This window comes from Cupressus sempervirens, chromosome 1 (assembly GCF_028749045.1).
Source record: "Cupressus sempervirens isolate cs-2001-9-10 chromosome 1, ASM2874904v1, whole genome shotgun sequence".
NCBI lineage: Eukaryota > Viridiplantae > Streptophyta > Pinopsida > Cupressales > Cupressaceae > Cupressus > Cupressus sempervirens.
Genome location: NC_143118.1, coordinates 799,354,492 through 799,371,246, shown reverse-complemented (window position 1 = coordinate 799,371,246; position 16,755 = coordinate 799,354,492). Strand labels below are relative to the sequence as shown.

The 16,755-nt window shown below is 36.6% G+C and overlaps 1 protein-coding gene across 4 annotated transcripts; it reads right to left on the bottom strand.

Annotated features, from left to right (window-relative positions):
- Positions 1-4,305: 4,305 nt before the first annotated feature.
- Positions 4,306-10,745, bottom strand: LOC149580295 (uncharacterized). 4 transcript variants are annotated; one of them, XM_089790237.1, is made up of 5 exons: positions 10,598-10,745; positions 7,608-9,947; positions 7,265-7,454; positions 6,901-6,978; positions 4,306-4,898 (listed from the first exon to the last, which is right to left on the bottom strand). In XM_089790237.1, exons 2-4 carry the CDS (start codon positions 9,887-9,889, stop codon positions 6,907-6,909), a joined length of 2,544 nt encoding a protein of 847 aa, XP_089646363.1. In that variant the 5' UTR covers positions 9,890-9,947; positions 10,598-10,745; the 3' UTR covers positions 4,306-4,898; positions 6,901-6,906. The 4 variants fall into 4 exon arrangements, with proteins under 4 accessions (XP_089646363.1, XP_089646362.1, XP_089646360.1 ...); XM_089790236.1 differs by having other exon boundaries at positions 7,608-10,444; positions 10,598-10,712; XM_089790234.1 differs by having other exon boundaries at positions 7,608-10,678.
- Positions 10,746-16,755: the final 6,010 nt, after the last annotated feature.

Here is a 16,755-nt window from a genome sequence, read left to right as displayed (position 1 = left end):
CAAAGCAATGCAGTTTACTATTGCAATCTATTGATGCAATTTCTAAACTCATTAAATATATTGTAAAATCTAAATTATTAGACTTTTATGGATTGTGGACTGTGTTACAACTACTTGGTAATGAAATCCCCCAAAATTAGAAATTTAAGAACAAAGAATCTTACTTTCTAATGTCAGATTAGTGATCAAACATCCCAACTTAGGAAGACAATTAAGAATATTATAAATAAATTTATGCAAATAGAGTTCATTGCAAATTTTGAAGAATCATATCAAAGTCCAAATGAACAAGTTATATTACTTTTTAGAGCTGCATCATAAGCTTTGAATCCAAAATATGTAATTGAAATTATAATTTTTAAGATACTAGTCAACTATGGAATTATTATTGTGAGTAAAGTTTATTTATTTAAGGCAAAATAAGGAAATTTCAGAGCAGGAAATTACAATCTCTCTCACTCAACCGTGAGGAAAAATGAAGCTATTAAGTTCGCCATTCTTCATTTGGATCACATAGGTCATGAGTAGAGGCATCATGTATTGATCACAGAAGGGCATCATCGTCATTGTGACGGGTTGATTTCACAAAGCTTAGAGAGATTTGATTAAGGAAATCTTAAGTTCTACTTTAGAGAGTTGACATGTAGGCAGTGAATGGTTCAGTAGATGATTTATATAGTAGAATTTCAACAGAATTCAGTCATAGCACTAGATGTGATGGATTGCAGACTTATCTTGTTTATGAAGGGACTAGCAGAGCCACTCTGGGGTTAAGTGAGGGGTTTTGAGCCAACATCCTTGAATGATGTTATCTGAAGGGCATTAAAATTTAGAGGATTCCGAGGTCAAGAGAACTCCACCCAAAGTACACGAGCAGAGCAATAGGATAGACCATTCCACTACCTAAGGCATCCTTAGAAACCTAGTACGGTGGAAGATTCTAAAAATGCAGCTCGAAGGGAAAAAAATCATGCCTCTCATAGAGAACAAAGAGAACTAGGTCACAGGTGCTTGGGAAAGGTGGTCACAAGTGCTTGGGAGAGGCCATGTATACTATTTAGAGGTGGTTTCTGATGAGGATTCTAAGATAAAAGAGTCATAATCTGAGATTGTTGCAGACGAAGTTGAGCATGTGGATAAGAGAGGAGAGCATTCAAGTGGTGAACTTGCTACACTTTCAAGACCACTTGGGTACCATCCACTTTGATAGAGTATTGTCAATATGTGGAGTGACAATTTGATTGATGCTGGGGCCACCCACTTCATTTGATGAAAGGATTGATGGATAAGATGGCCTTGAGGATAGATGATTATGAGGGCCTTAATGTTTCAATGGCCAATTGGTTTACTATTTCAAACAACAAAAGGATTCAATAGCTTGAGTTGATTCTAGGATGGCACAAGATGTGATATGACTTCTATGCAGTTGGCATTGGATAGACGTATTCGGTTTTGTGTATGCAATGGTAGCACTCACTTGGCAACTTCTCACAAAGTTATAAGACTTTGGAGTTGAAATTCAAATCCAACAAAAAGGAGATAGTTCTTCAGGGCCTATCCAATGGGGATCCCACGCTTGTATCTATAATGAGCATGTAGACAGCGTTATGCAGAGGCAAGTAGCTTGGGCAGCAAAAGTGTTTAAAAACAAATACAAGTCCATTCAGGGATGGGAGGTCTTATCATGTTGACATATATTCTATCTTGAATGAACATAGCACAGCATTCAATAGAATTCACCTAGGTTTACCTCCGAATAACGGCATTTGCTGTGGTTGAGCTAGAGAAAGGGAGAAAACTGATTGTCACTACATCTTATGATCATCCAAGGAGGCACAAGGAACAAATTGAGAAGGCAACTACGTATTTTCTTCATCTAGGATGTTTGTAAAGAAAAAGGATGGTACTATGAAGACAAGCATTGATTAGGAGCCCTCAACAAGCAAACCATAAAATCACTACAATAAGCTATAGGTGAGCTTCATTGTGCAATGTGCTTCTCCGAGTTTGATCTATGGTCAAAATCATCAAATAAAAGTCAAAAATGACAATGTACAACAATTTCTAGGTGTCACTCTGAGCATTCTAGGTTCTTTGTCAGATCATTTGGGTTAAAATGCATCTGCCACATTTCAATCATGCATGACTCATATTCATTCCACGACTGGAAAAGTTCATGTTAGTTTTCATTGATAACATCTTGATTTATAGCAAAACAAGTGAGGGCAACTTGAGGCACACAGCGAAGGTGTCTGGCGTATTAGAGGAGCATTTATTCTACACTAAAGCATCTAAGTGTGAATCTGGCTTGGCTAAGATAGTGACAGATTTGACAAAGAAGGGAGCATTGATTTATAGCAAAACAAGTGAGGGCAACTTGAGGCACACAGCGAAGGTGTCTGGCATATTAGAGGAGCATTTATTCTACACTAAAGCATCTAAGTGTGAATCTGGCTTGGCTAAGATAGTGACAGATTTGACAAAGAAGGGAGCATTCTTTCGGATCATTTAAGCAGAAAGAAGTTTTGACAAGCTCAAGGAGGTAATGAGTTTTTGGCTATTCCATATTTTCGCTTACTTTTGTTTTAGCGAGCAATGCTTCGGGAGAGGGATTGGAAATAGAAATGAGTTCAGCAGCCTTCTTATGAACTTGTTTCTTCAAGGAAAACAGACAGCAGATGGTCATACACAAATGAGGCATATGACAAGGAATATTAAGGTGAACCACTGTCCACGTCCCAACCCTGCTAAGCATGAAATGGACGACTGAGAAAAAAAGCATTGGTGTTACTCTGTGATCGCTATCTGCATCATTCTTGTTTCATATCTTTTGGCATGACAAATCTTTGATATATGCTCTCACGTCTCTCCTTTTTGGGCACTGTTGTAAATATCCTGCTTCTTTTCCATGATCAAGGTACGCTTTTCTTGGTTTATAAAAGGGTTAATGGTTCCTTCTACAATCAAGGAGCTGGTTTTCTTGGTTCATATAAGAGAGGCCATTAAGCAATGTATTTTCCTTTCTCAAACAAGTCCTGCCATTTACAGATGAATGTGGGTGTTTGGCATTCATTCAGTTAATATGTACTTTCTTACAGCCATGTTTATGTTGTACCCCGGTCTGTTTAGGCTGTTGTTCTTGATATAATTGGGTTAGTATACTGTTAGAATATGCATGTGAGGTTTAGTTTATCCTGCTAGATATAAGGTCCTGATGAGACTGCTTCTGAAATAGTATCTATAGACTATCCATGCTTAATAAGCTTCATTGTGTACCATACAGATTTATGGGTCACCTATAAATCAAACCTTATGATACTAAATAATACTGTAAGTCCAAAAAAACCTTTTTTATCTTATAGTTGATAATTCTGACTAGTTGATAAAATATGCCTTTATTTGTATCAACAGTCTTATTGCATTTAATTGTTTGTAGAAGCATCTGAATTCAGTCGCATTTGATATGTGTGTTTAATAGTTAACACCAAATGCCAGTTAGCTCTATTGCAACACCAATATTGGATGCTGAAAACACTTCAATCTGGTGCATTTTTTGTCTTCTAACCGGGAAAACTCTAACTGTGAAATTTGTGCAGTATTTTAGAAAAGTTATAGACAGTGAGAAATTTTGAAAATACACCAGGACAATGGGATGATTTCAGCAGTTTCTTTGTAACTCCATATTCTAAGTGTCTAAAGATTTAAGTTATCTTAAGCCAACCTATCTCTGCATTTGGAAATTGTGGAAAAGAATTATGCACAAGCTTCCTTTTTCTATTTATACCAAAGATACCATATAATAGCCAAATTCAGCAGAAAACATCATGCACTCTTATATTTGCCACAAGCTTTTTATGTCAGCTGTTGTCAATTCAAGCTGATTGCTAGTTGTATGCATTTAGATGGATTGGTACAGGTAATCCATTTAAAGAATGATTTGCCAGTTAAAGCAGCTGCTGTAAAAACAAACTGTTCTAACTTCCAAGTAACAAAAACAAGATAACTATTAAAAATTCAGCTTTATTACAATGAGTAGTAGTACTAATAGTAATGAATCATTTTAACTCGGATTTATTTGTCCAATTTGGGAAGACAAAAGTGGCCAGAATCAGGCACTCCCCTATCTCCTTAATTACTTATTATAGTGATGGAGAGATAGGTTAGGTATCTTTTGGCTTGGTTACAATGAGTTTGGGTTTTCAGTTTATTTATTAAATGTCAATCTCTATTGTTTTTAGATAGAGCCTCAATTTTGTCTATTGATCTGCAGTTTGAATATTTCTTCAAAACAAGGCTTAAATTCAGTTGTATAATAATAAATCTTTGAAACATGTAATCCATATATTCAGTTGCAAGTAACCATAATAGAGATTGGATGTTTGATATTTCCTTTATACATTCACTGATCTTCCAAATCACGTGTAGGAGAACAATGTACTCAATCTTCCATCTCCTCCTGAAGAGCACATCAACAACATTATTATGCTCACTGCATTACATTTGAAAGGTAGAGGTCTGTGATTATAATCAGAGAGGATTGACCGTACATTAGAGGTAGAGGTTTATGATTATAACGAGTCTGGATTGTCCATCTCTCTACAATGCATCATGAGCCACTTTCTTGCAGAATCTGAATGTCGCTATCTCAACCCTGAGTTTCTCTACAAACACATCTGGGTTGCTGTATTCTTGTATTTTGATGATGCCTGGAAGCTATAGATATAGCTGCAATATTTATAGTCAAGAGCAGTGTTTCTGCAGACTACGGATAAATTAAGGAGCAACAAAATAAGGTTTCACTTGATAAAAATAAGATTATTGCAAATTTTTTCTGTTCTCATCATGTAATAGGCAAAGCATATGCCACATTCAACATGGAGTTGCATTTGAGATGGAATCTGCACATACACAAACATATGCAACATTCAACACAGAAATCCACCAGATAGAAACCTGCCAGTACTGAGGGATATTAAGGCAAAAAACAACAATCCTAATTTTTACATGTGAATGTAAAATGTAACAACTAGTTTCACAGATGTGTTCTCATAGTTGCACTTGTTGAAAATATAAATAATTCAAGAAGGATAAAGAAAAAAGGAATTGAAGTTGAGCATTTCTGCTCCCACTGCATTCCAAAAAATGGACATCTCTAGTATAGAAAAGCAAATTTAAAGCTGTTTCTGTCAAAACATGCAAAACATTTGCAAATTACATTCAAGTCCACATATTAAAGTATTTGTGTTGAATCTTTCGATATGGAAATACTTCTGAAGTGAACCTTTGATATGTGGCAAATGCTTTGTTCAATGCTCTCCCCATTCATGGGGCATTCCTGCATAAATTTGATGGGTGGGGATCTTCTTTATATTTACCCCTCTTGTTTACTTATTCCGTTGCTCTATCTTTCGTGCCCTTTCTCACCATAGTGTCCATAAAATAAAGTATATGACGTGAACTTTCACTTGGTAAAAAACTTTCAAAGTAAAACTTCTATATGTAGTGAATCTTTTCTGAAGTGCTCTCCCCACTCAAAGGCTCTGTGCTCATACATAGACTTCATGGTTCAGATAGTTTACTTCTTTATTCTGCTCGGCCTTTCCTCTGCTTCATCGAGCCACACCAGATCCAGGAGTCCTTGCAGTAGATATACTCGGCAGCACCACCCTACCTCCAGCGGTACCTCAAGACAGCCCAGGACCACTGTGCGCCCTCGCCTCAGACCATATCCCTCGTCCTTGGCTACTTCTTGCCTGTGGGAAGTATTTAGGCTCTTCTTGCTTCTTGCTCTGTCTCTTTGCTTGTTGCTTTTCTGCTTTTGGCTTTCCTGCTTTCTTCTTTCGGCGGACACCATTTGGTGCTCCCCCTGCTGGCTACAGCCCTGTTGTAATCTCTTCAGTCCCTTAGATCCGTTTGTTGTCTCTTGTTGGACATTAATAAATTTATCTTATCTTTCGCATCTTGGATACTTTTTCTAGTCCTCTGTGTTTAGTTACTTTGTGTATAGTATAGTGGTTTTAATGAAAAGACTTATTTCACATAACCAGTGTATTTCTTAAGTACATTGAGCTATGTTTGGTCATCTAAGGACATCTGATAGAGTTCCTTTCTTCCTCTCTATGTCTCATGTAAGTCTTTGTGGCTGATTAATTTTACAGAAAGCCAAGTATATTGTGCTGTCAAAAATAAGTAAAGCCTAACAAAGAAATTTATGTATGACAAACATGGCAAACACCATAAAAAACAATTTATGAAAACTAGCTCTGTGAGCTTCAGGTTCAATGAACCATTGCAGAAAAAATAATATACAGAGCCCTCTGACATTAAAAAATTAGTAATAACTTTTTCTCCTATAAACCAAAATGGTTCTTCGGCGAAAATGGAGTAGGTATAGAACACATAACAAACTAGGAAGAACAGTAATGCTGCTATGGAAAATGAATGTAACTTCATATTTGCAACTTGAGATTTCCAATGACAGCATGGTTAGTGCACTTCCAGTTTTTCACACTGTATTTTTTTGTAGAGGTCTATTTCTGGACTAACTAGTTTTTCACACTGTATTTTTTTGTAAAGGTTTTTGCCTGGACTAACTGTTAGGCACTTTTGAATCCATCTAAACAGTAAGGATTTGTGATGCAAGAGGTTAAGCAGTATTTTTATATAAGAATAACCACAATATACCTTCAAGAAAATAAAATAAAAATATAAAATAAAACAAAATATTTAAGACACCTCCACAAGGTAAGAAAAGCTGCAACACATTTATCTGCAGACTAAATTATAAAGCCCTTTGAAGTAAACAGTGATAATATTCGCTAGATCTGCACTGTAGAATCTCACACAGCATCTGACAATCCTAACACAAAAGAAATATGTATATTTGGAAAGCTATGATACCCTTTGCTAATCCTCCGGAACAGTGTTTTCCAAGCCTTCCAAACAGTGTGTTATTGGTTCAGCAGGATCAACAATTCCCTGTGTACAAAAAACTTGCAAGATTATAATGCATGCTAACAAGGAGCCAAGTTTTATAATGACAAGGAAAAGGCTTCATCTAAATCAAAATGGTTATTCTCTAGTTTTTCAACTGTACCTAAATAAGTAGCACTGCAAGTAAATTTGGCTGAAGAGAGCAACAAAATGCCCTCTAAATTGATGTTACTATGTAAACAAATGTGATCATATCTAAACATTTTAAATTAATTTATCACAAGAATAATCTAAACAGCTTCCTAGATGCAGCCAGCTTATGTAATCCTACCTCCTCACTTTGAACAGATTCTTTTGAACATTGTTCCACATTCTCAACATCTTTTGAGGGATCATTTGAATTGTTTAAATCCAACAATTCACAAATTGCATGACCATAACCTGTGTGCATTAAAGGCATTTCGTTGTCATCCTTTGCATGCCTTAATAGTCCAGCCAAGTTTGAAAACTTCCTTTCACTTCTGCAAGAACTCGAGCAATGTTAGCTAGAAAGAAAAAGTAAAGTCGCAGTCAACCAATTTATCCAAATCATGCAATATGTTCAATACCATGATGATGCTTGACACCAAGAAAAAATAATTCACGGTAATCCATATTCAGGAAGGGAGACTTACACAGAAGACGAACTAAGGCATACAAGACAGTCAAATTCCCTAGACCCATCACGAGATTGATAAAGATGCCTCAAAAGAGGGCAATCTCTAAGAAGGTCCTGGAAAAAGTTAATTACTGATCTTTCTTCTTTATCCATTCCATTTGGCTGCAACTCTGCAGCTGGTACTTTTCCTTCATCTTTTTGAGTGCACTCTGCTGTGTGCCCCTCCTCAACAATTGGCAATGAAGACTCCTTTGAGCTACCTTTATAGAGTTTTGCTAATAGAGTGGAAATTTGAGCAGATGCTCTCTGCTTCTCAATTGAAAAGGAATCACATTCCTCAATCTCCTCAAATGTAGCAGTATTTAGATTAAGTTTGTCATCAACAGTTTTACTGCCAGTAGACAAAGACTCTTGCTCGTCACTAGAACCGGATCCAGAACCAGAATTACCTGCTTTTGTTGTTGCATTAGCACTGAGATCCTTTTTCTCTGGCACTTTCTCATCCAACAAACCTTCTTGCTCAGCAGGTTCAAGAACAACTTCCCCAGCTGAGCGAACTGCCTTCATCTGTGCACTTGTCTGTTTTGCTTTGAGATTATGCAATCGAAAATATTCATCTGCCTGAGAAATCCGGCCAGGAGGCCACTCTCTCTTTCTTTTTGTTTCCCATCTATTACTGCGGCACATGGGATTTTCCATGTCTCTTTGTGGAAACATTGACCTAGATCGTCCATATGCAAACATTCTTCCATCCAGAGAAACTGAATCCCCACCATGAGGACCACCAAACCCCGGAGGCCATCTACTAGATTCTTGTTGATGCATGAAAGAAGATCTATCTGAAAAAGAATAAGATCTAGAAAATCTATCCTTCTCAGTAGCTGTAGAATGTTCTAGCTCCCCATCCTCTTCTGCAGGCCTGTTTGCCCAAATCCTAGTGGACTCCAAACCAGAACCCCTCAAATTCCAACAGGACTTGCCAGAATCCTCGGCGAGATCATCATCCCTAGAATTCTTTGAACCTCTACCTGATGAAAACTCCCCACCGTTCCTGCCCCCGTGAATTGGAAACAAGCGCCTATCCGAACAGTGTTCAGCATCCACCACTTTATGTCTTGTGATAGATCGTGCTTTGGTTGGAACTTGCCCTTGACTGCATAGCTGGACAAGATCAACACTGTTAGACGAAACCCCACCAATGCTCCGATCACTAACTTTGCTTCTTAAATCTTGTTCATTTGCAAAATGACCTCTACTAGTATCTGCAGGAGATGACCCCCGTGAATCCTTTGAAATAACATCTGTCTTTATATTGTGTTGGTGCAATGGATTTTGTGTATCCCTCTCATTCCAATATGACTCCCTCAACTCTCCAGACTCTGTAGGTCTATCCTCCTTGTCGATAATTGCACAATGTTGCACCTCAGGCTTCTCTGTTTTCCTTCCAATAGGGTCCTCTGTACCTAAGGACTCCTTAGTATTGCTGACTGATGAACAAAGAGGCTTTGAATCTGTTGTATCTGGAAACTCAAAATTTTCTAGATCAGAGTCGGAATCACCCTCAACCCCACTTTTACAAGATATAGAATCCATAACTCTTAGCCCCTCCCCTAAGTCTATAGCCATTTTCTCTCCATGATATTGCGTTAAGTCATCAACAGCAGTCTTACTAGCACACAATTCAATACATTTGTCAAAAGAGGGACCAGACTTACTGTCTCCTAGATTCCAGTCCCGCATAAAGGCCTTGAAATTTCCTAATTTTCTATCCTTTAACTGTTTTTTAGCATCCATGGTATCATCTGCAACTTTTCTTTTTACACCCACTAATATTTCAGAAGTTCCAAAGTCAAGCTTAGCTTCTTCATCCCTTACAGTCAAAGATGATGAGCCAGATATAGCCTCCATTGCCATGCCAACATACCAAGCAGAACTAGGACTGCCGTTCTCATTCGCCAATAATTCTTTTTCACGAACCCTGACCTCAGGACATTCCTTGGGCAATCTTGCAATGTTGCCATTCTGTCCCTTGTGAACCAAGCTATTGGGTGGCAGAAGACCCTGAGAAACCAAATATTCTGCTGCAAGCCGGCCAGCTTCCATCATTATATCAGCTTTCCGGGCCATTGAAGGTGGTTTGGGCAAACCTCTCCCAACGCCACGCCCTGCGCTCTTGAAATCAGATGACTGTGATATATTCCGCCAACCCAAGTCCGGGCCACTGCGAACAGAAGGCTGCCCAACTCCAAAAGAATTAACCCGCAACCCCTCGCCAGGGGTTCGTTGTCTAGTGTGCATTATCGACTCCAAGTCTTCCCTTATCCTGCTCTTCTATATTTTATCCTCCGATCAAACCCTAAAAAACACAATCCTTCCTCTTCTCAGCTCATAATTGTCAATTTTCAACTATCATAAATGTTTATCAAAAAAGAGAAGGCAAAAAAAAACCTCCCTACCCTCAGCTCCCAATTCTCAAATTCTACCACACAGATCCTAAAAGTTTACCCTTCGCCTTCTCAGCTTCAAATTCCAGTTATTCTAAAGCATACCACTCTGGCATCCATTTCATCTAACTAAACGGCGTGCAGATTTCAACAATAGCCCCTCCCGAACCATTCACTTAACAGTAAAAATGTCTCACGGAGATGACAACATCACGAAATCTACGGCAAAATCCCCACACTAGCTCAAGTCTCTTTTCACAAAAATCACGACCTTGCACTAAATCCCTCACTGACCAAGCATTCAGATTTCAAACCCCACGTTGCTGAATAATCGGTTAACTGCATTTTCACCGACGCCCACAAACACCCTTTTTTTTTTCCTCTAAGAACATCTTTTCACCACAAACACCTTCACACAAAGAGAATTTAACAGCTACACATTCATCGTCTCACTGCATTGTTGCTCAATTCAACCGTACTAAGAAGCAAAACCCTAGATTTCTAAAGTAATTCACAGGATTAACTCAATTTTTACTAGAATTTTACAAAATCTTCTGCTTACCTTTTCGATAACCACATTGTCTTTGAGCCTTTTCGATCTCGCAACCCTCTGAAAACAATGAAAACCTTTCTATTAAAATAACAGCAAAAAAGGCCAGAACAGAGGCTTCTGTATTTATAAGAGTTCCAGATTAATTTAGAAATAAAACAATACGAGTCAGCCATTTACGGACATCAATATACAAATACGCTATCATAAATACGTCGTGTAATAATATTTATTATTTTTAAATTTACCTCGAGAGAAAAGATGCTAAAGAAAAGAAAAGAAAAGAAACGATCGGTGGAGAAATTTTTTTTAAGGAAAACAATCTTTTAGATCATGAAGTATGATCTAAAGTAGTGATGGTTAAAATTGGCATACAATTATTACAATTAAGAGTGTGTCTTTCATTTATTTTATATTATTTGAAGGATATAACTTTGCATCTTAATTTGATTATATGATGTAGTTTTATTTCTATTTTTTATTTTCATGATTTTAATTCAGTTTTCAATTTTAAAGATTTAAGAGGTGTTGTTAATAGTCATAATTTATAGTATAAAAATGTATTTTATGACAGTATGATGTAAATGGTAACTATGATGGTTGTGATTCTTTCTATCATATATATCTCACTACGTGGTAGCCTTGGTGTTTCTTGTTGGACTTAGCTTCACTCAAGCTTTTTTTGTATCTTTTATTTTGACCATGCATATTTCTTAGACTGACTTTGTGAGTATACATTATATTGGTACCCAACTTTCAAGTGTTGAATTTGGCTTAGTCTAGCCTTCTTTGTACGTTTTTACCTATAAGGCAAATTCAAAGGTAAGTTACCTATCATGTGTTTTAATTGCAATAAGGTTGGTCATATTGCTACTAGATGTCTAGAAAAGAAGAACAATAGAAGTGAAGACAAATACAAAAGTAGAAGAGATGAGGACAACAAAGATTACAAAGACAAAGGCAAGAAGTCTTCCTACATTGCAGAAGAGGAAACCAAAGATGGATCTGACGATCATGCTGATGAAGTGGGTGTATAGTGCAATGAAGGATGATTCTGATGAGGATGAGGCAATTGCATTAGTGTCTTGTGTGAACAAGAATGACAGATGGATCATTGATAGTGGGTGTTCACATCACATGACTGGAGACAAAAGTAAGTTCATTACCTTGAATTAGTATGATGAAAATAGTGTAAGGTTTGGTAATGATGCACCTTGTCTAATAAAAGGAAAAGGATCTATCAAACTCACAGAAAAGATTGTATATGGCAATGCTTATTATGTTGAAGGACTTAATTATAATTTGTTGAATGTGTCACAACTGAATAGTTCAGGTTGCAAGGTTGAGTTTGAGAACAAGATAGCTAAGATATATGATACTGATGGAAAACCAATTGGAAAAGGTGATCAAACTAGAGGTAATCTATTCTACCTTGATTTGAATGATGCTACTTGTCTAGTTGTAGAATTTGATGATGTGTGGTTATGGCACAAGAGGTTATGTCATGTTAATTTTGATAACTTGATTAGTATCAGTAACATGAGACGAGTTAGAGGTTTGCCTAAGTTGGAGAAACTTAACGATATAATTTGCTAATAATGTCAATTAGGCAAAATGACAAAGTCTAGTTTTAAGAGTAAGACTCATACATCTAAAGGAATTTTGGAGATTGGTCATAGTGACTTGTGTGGACCAATTGATGTGTAAAGCTACAAAGGTGATTCGTACATTATGCTATTTGTTGATGATTATTCTAAGATGATGACAATTATGTTTCTGAAATAGAAATTTGATGCTTGCCAAATGTTTAAGTGGCACTTAGCAAGAGTTGAGAAGGAAATAGGTAAAAGCCTGAAATGTCTAAGATTTGATAGAGGAGGAGAATTTATAGCAAATGAGTTTAAGATGTTCTATAACGATAAAGGAATCAAAAGATAGACATCTTCACCTAGGACCCCTCCACAAAATGGAATTTCTGAAAGGAGGAACAGATATGTAATGTAATGTGCTAGGACACTCATGATGGAGAAGAATGTTGCTTTGAAATATAGAGAGAGGTTGTAAGTACATCTATCTATACCTTGAAGCGTGTGCAAGTCAAGAAAGGTACTCATTCAACACCTTTTGAACTATGGTATGGATACTCACCCAATGTAAAATATTTTAAGGTATTTGGAAGCAAGTGTTATATTCTCAAAGGTTTCATGAATGGTAAATTAGATGCAAAAAGTGAAGAAGGTATATTCCTTGGCTATTCCACAAAAAGTAAAGCTTGTAAGTGCTTAAATACTAACACTAACAAAGTTGCGAAAAGTGCAAATGTAAAATTTGATGAATACAAGAAGGTTCACGAAGTTGAATCTATAAAGGAACCAGAGGAATACAAATCTTTTGTATACTTTTATGAAGGTATGCCTACTGATGAAGATGTTGTAAATCAATGACAAGTTTCAGTGACTATCGAGTCACATACAATGAATGTCAACTTTCATTCGGGAACCGAGTTGCAATCAAGTGCTAAGTTGCAAACTGAAGTCAAGGCACATTTTGATTCTGAGATTAATGTACATGAAAGAGATGTTGAATTACCTGATAGAGATGTACATAGCGATTCAGAAGTTGATAGACCTAATGAGGAAAATAGAGCAGAACCAAGATTGTCAAAGTATGTAGTGCCTCTCCCATTTGATTTCTATGAGTCATCCTAATGGATGCAACCTTGTTGATCTTTCGTTGTGAAGACATTGTGATTGGGACCATGAGTGGTCTACACTCTTGAGGTGATTGGATTTACGTTACTATATCTATTGCTTTGATTATGCTTATGGTTGATTTATGAGATTACGATGGGATTTATGGTTTATTGAGGTTTGTGTTAGTGGTTACTAGGATCGATGGGGTGTCATGTTGTTATTCTATGATTACCTAGAGATGTGTGTAGAGATTGCATTGTGTACTATTATCTTACTACACTGGACTAGGTTCCTATAGTAGTGGTTAGTCATGTATATAATTGTGTTCACTTATGTATTTTAAGTGTCTTTTTAATGTTGTTTAAACAACCATTATTAAATGCTTAAATGATTAGAAATGGATTGTCTATGTTGCATTCAATAGTTATGTGTTGTGGATATTTACCTTGTTATATTTTGATCCAAGAGATACTCGTTACTCATGTTATGTTTTACATTTGAGATGACCTAAGGGTTAGATGTTATACTTTGATTTCAGTATCATAGATGTTAGACTACTATGTTGTTCAGTTGATCATATTTGCATGATGATGTCATTTTGAGATGATAATATATTTTATGTAATATCTAGTTATCTAGTATTTGGACATAGCTCTAATTATGCTATCTAATGGATTAATGCTATGGTTATTTACTTCATTCTTACTTCATTATGTTATGTGTGAATGTGAGTGATGTAAATAGATTATTTCAGTATAATTGAAAAAATGGTTAAATTATGTGATTTAATGCATTTATTACTTTGGCTAAGTTATTATATGCAATTACACTTGATCGTGTATTTGAGTGTGCAGGGTTTATATCCTTGGCAGTGGCACATGAAATTAGTGATTCAGCCATTCATATTTTACCAATATTGTCCTGGTATGGTTGATGTATCCTTATTTTAATTGATTAATTAATCCTTATAGTAATTATTAAATTCAAACTCATTTGCATTTTGTGATTAGACCAGTGAGCGTGTATGTGCATTTAGAGGTTCGCATTGGTACAAAAGTTGTTAAGGAAATTTCTATGATTTTAGGTTTTCGGGTAGCTTTTCCATAGATGAATTCTTATTTCTAAGAATAGCCTGTTTTCATTTGGGTCGATTTGGGGTTCAACTAGGTTGGTTTTTTATTTGCCCTACTCGATTATTCACTCAAAAAGTGAATAAGTATTGAAAGAGGAGTTTAATTCCTCACTTCTCACTTTTGAATTAGAAAGTTTTCAGAGTAAAACCCAAAATCCTCTTCATGAGGATTTACTATTCTGTTTCTTGTGGGAGCTACGAGCGTGGGATCATCACTAGATCAGTTTCGTTGGATCCAGCTTGTGGAGACCTTGGATTGCCACGATTTTTGGCTACTTCTGTGAGGTTTTTATTTTATGGTTTAGATTCTCGTTTTTCCCTTTTGGCTATGAGGTAGAGCTCTCTTGTTTTATTGTTTTGGCTTTGTTTCTACTTATGTTTTTGGTAGTAATTTGTTAGGAGGTTGAGAACTAGTGTTCCCCTCCATTTCTATATGCTAGCTCTACCCGGTTGGGCGAGTATGAGCATTTCCCTATTTTTCAACATGAGGGTTTGGTGTTTTACACCGTTATGTTGGCCGTTTTTACATACGGACTCCAAACCCAGATTTTATTTGATTTTTGTGTCTTTTTTCCCTAAGAGCAAATGGATTTTAATTTTGAAGTTTTGAGTTTTGAGGTTTTTTGCCTCGATTTGTGTGTCATTCAGTTTTCTCAAGTTTTCTTGGCATGATGTTGGTCGTGGATAAGGATTATCCGTAGGATGTCAATCAGACCATTGTTTCACTTTTATGTTGCATTGGGATGCGTGATGCATCTGTACCCCTGACTTTGGATTTGGTTGAGTGATTTTATACATAGTGTTATTGTTTCTTTTGGACCCTTGTTATTTCATAGACACTAGGATTCGTGTAGAATCCTTACTCTAGATTGACGTCGGTTGAGTGAGTTCATGATGTTTGGTCTTGTTGCATCATTGAGATTCATGTAGAATCCATACTCTTGGATTGAGGTCGATTGAGGGAGTTCATGATGTATGGTTTTATTATTCTTGGGATTCGTGTAGAATCTGTCCTCTCGAGTTATTTTTGGTTGATTGATATTTTTCTTGTGTTCTCATCCAATCCTTGTGATATGATCTTCATGATGGGGGTGCACCACACACAAGCACATGCACATGTATTTATCGGGTGACTTGTGAGGCTCGATCTTCCATGCACTTATAGGAAGTTATGATCATTTGGAGTTGGGTTGGGATTATGCATGCTTACAGGCACTCATTGTTTAATGAGCATGGGTAAGGTAGGGCAGCATATGGAGGGGGCTTCTATATTTGCAACTTGGTGTCCATGCCTAGAGTGTTGCATGAAAAGTTTTAAGTAAGAGATAACTAAATAAAATGTGTCAGTGGTAATAAAACTTAAGATAATTAAAACTAGATTGTGCACTTTTCATTGGGAAGAGTAGCTGCTAATACTGGCTTGGGCTTGTCGATGCCAAGCGACTCTCCATGATGTCAGCACCTACATAGTAGCCCACTGAGTGTCTGACCAAGACCTATAATACTTTTATTGTCTCATGATCTTGGTTTCAGTCATCATTACTGTCTGGTGTGAGTGTTAGCTATGGATGTTTTGTTTTACGTGTGTTTGTGGTTGGATCATTATCTCCATCAACATTACAAGAGTGGACCTATAGGTTTCATGTGGTTGGGAGGCATAGCTACCTATACCATTGCTAAGGACTGGTGTAAAGAGATGTTTTCACTTGGTACTTTGGGTTTCAGAGTATGCTTTCTTGTGATTTATGCTTTCATTTTCTTGCATATCATGTTTAGATGATGTTAGTTTATTTGACACATTCCCTTATTATGATGTTTAGCATATGATTAGATAATGTAATTTGCTTAGTTGGATTATCTATTGCTTATTGGATTAGCATGTTAGATTTTATGTTCTTATGATGTTATTATGCTTTAGTAATGACATCCTCATAAGACAACACTGACTATCTAGTTGGCAATTTGGGATGTTACGCGCAGGGGATGGCTAGGACCTTCAAGGTTTCATGATGTTGTTATGGTTAGGAGGAATCACACACGATTTTTAGTTGTGTTGGTGCTTATATGTTCATGTTTACTTTATATGATGTTTGGTTTATGAACCATGTAGTACATTGTGATGTTGCTTTCCGCATGTTCTTTCATATATTGTTACGGTTTAGATGGATAGATGTTCCTCTTTCTTGTTTCATGGCATCTTGTCATTTATGCTCTCGAGTGTTCATTCCTTGATCTACATGGATCTGGTACTCCCTGGTGTGGAGAAAATCTTCTTTCTATCTTTTTATTTCATATTTTCCTGGTTTGTTGTTGTGGATCCTCGCACGAGATTGTATTTTTGCGTG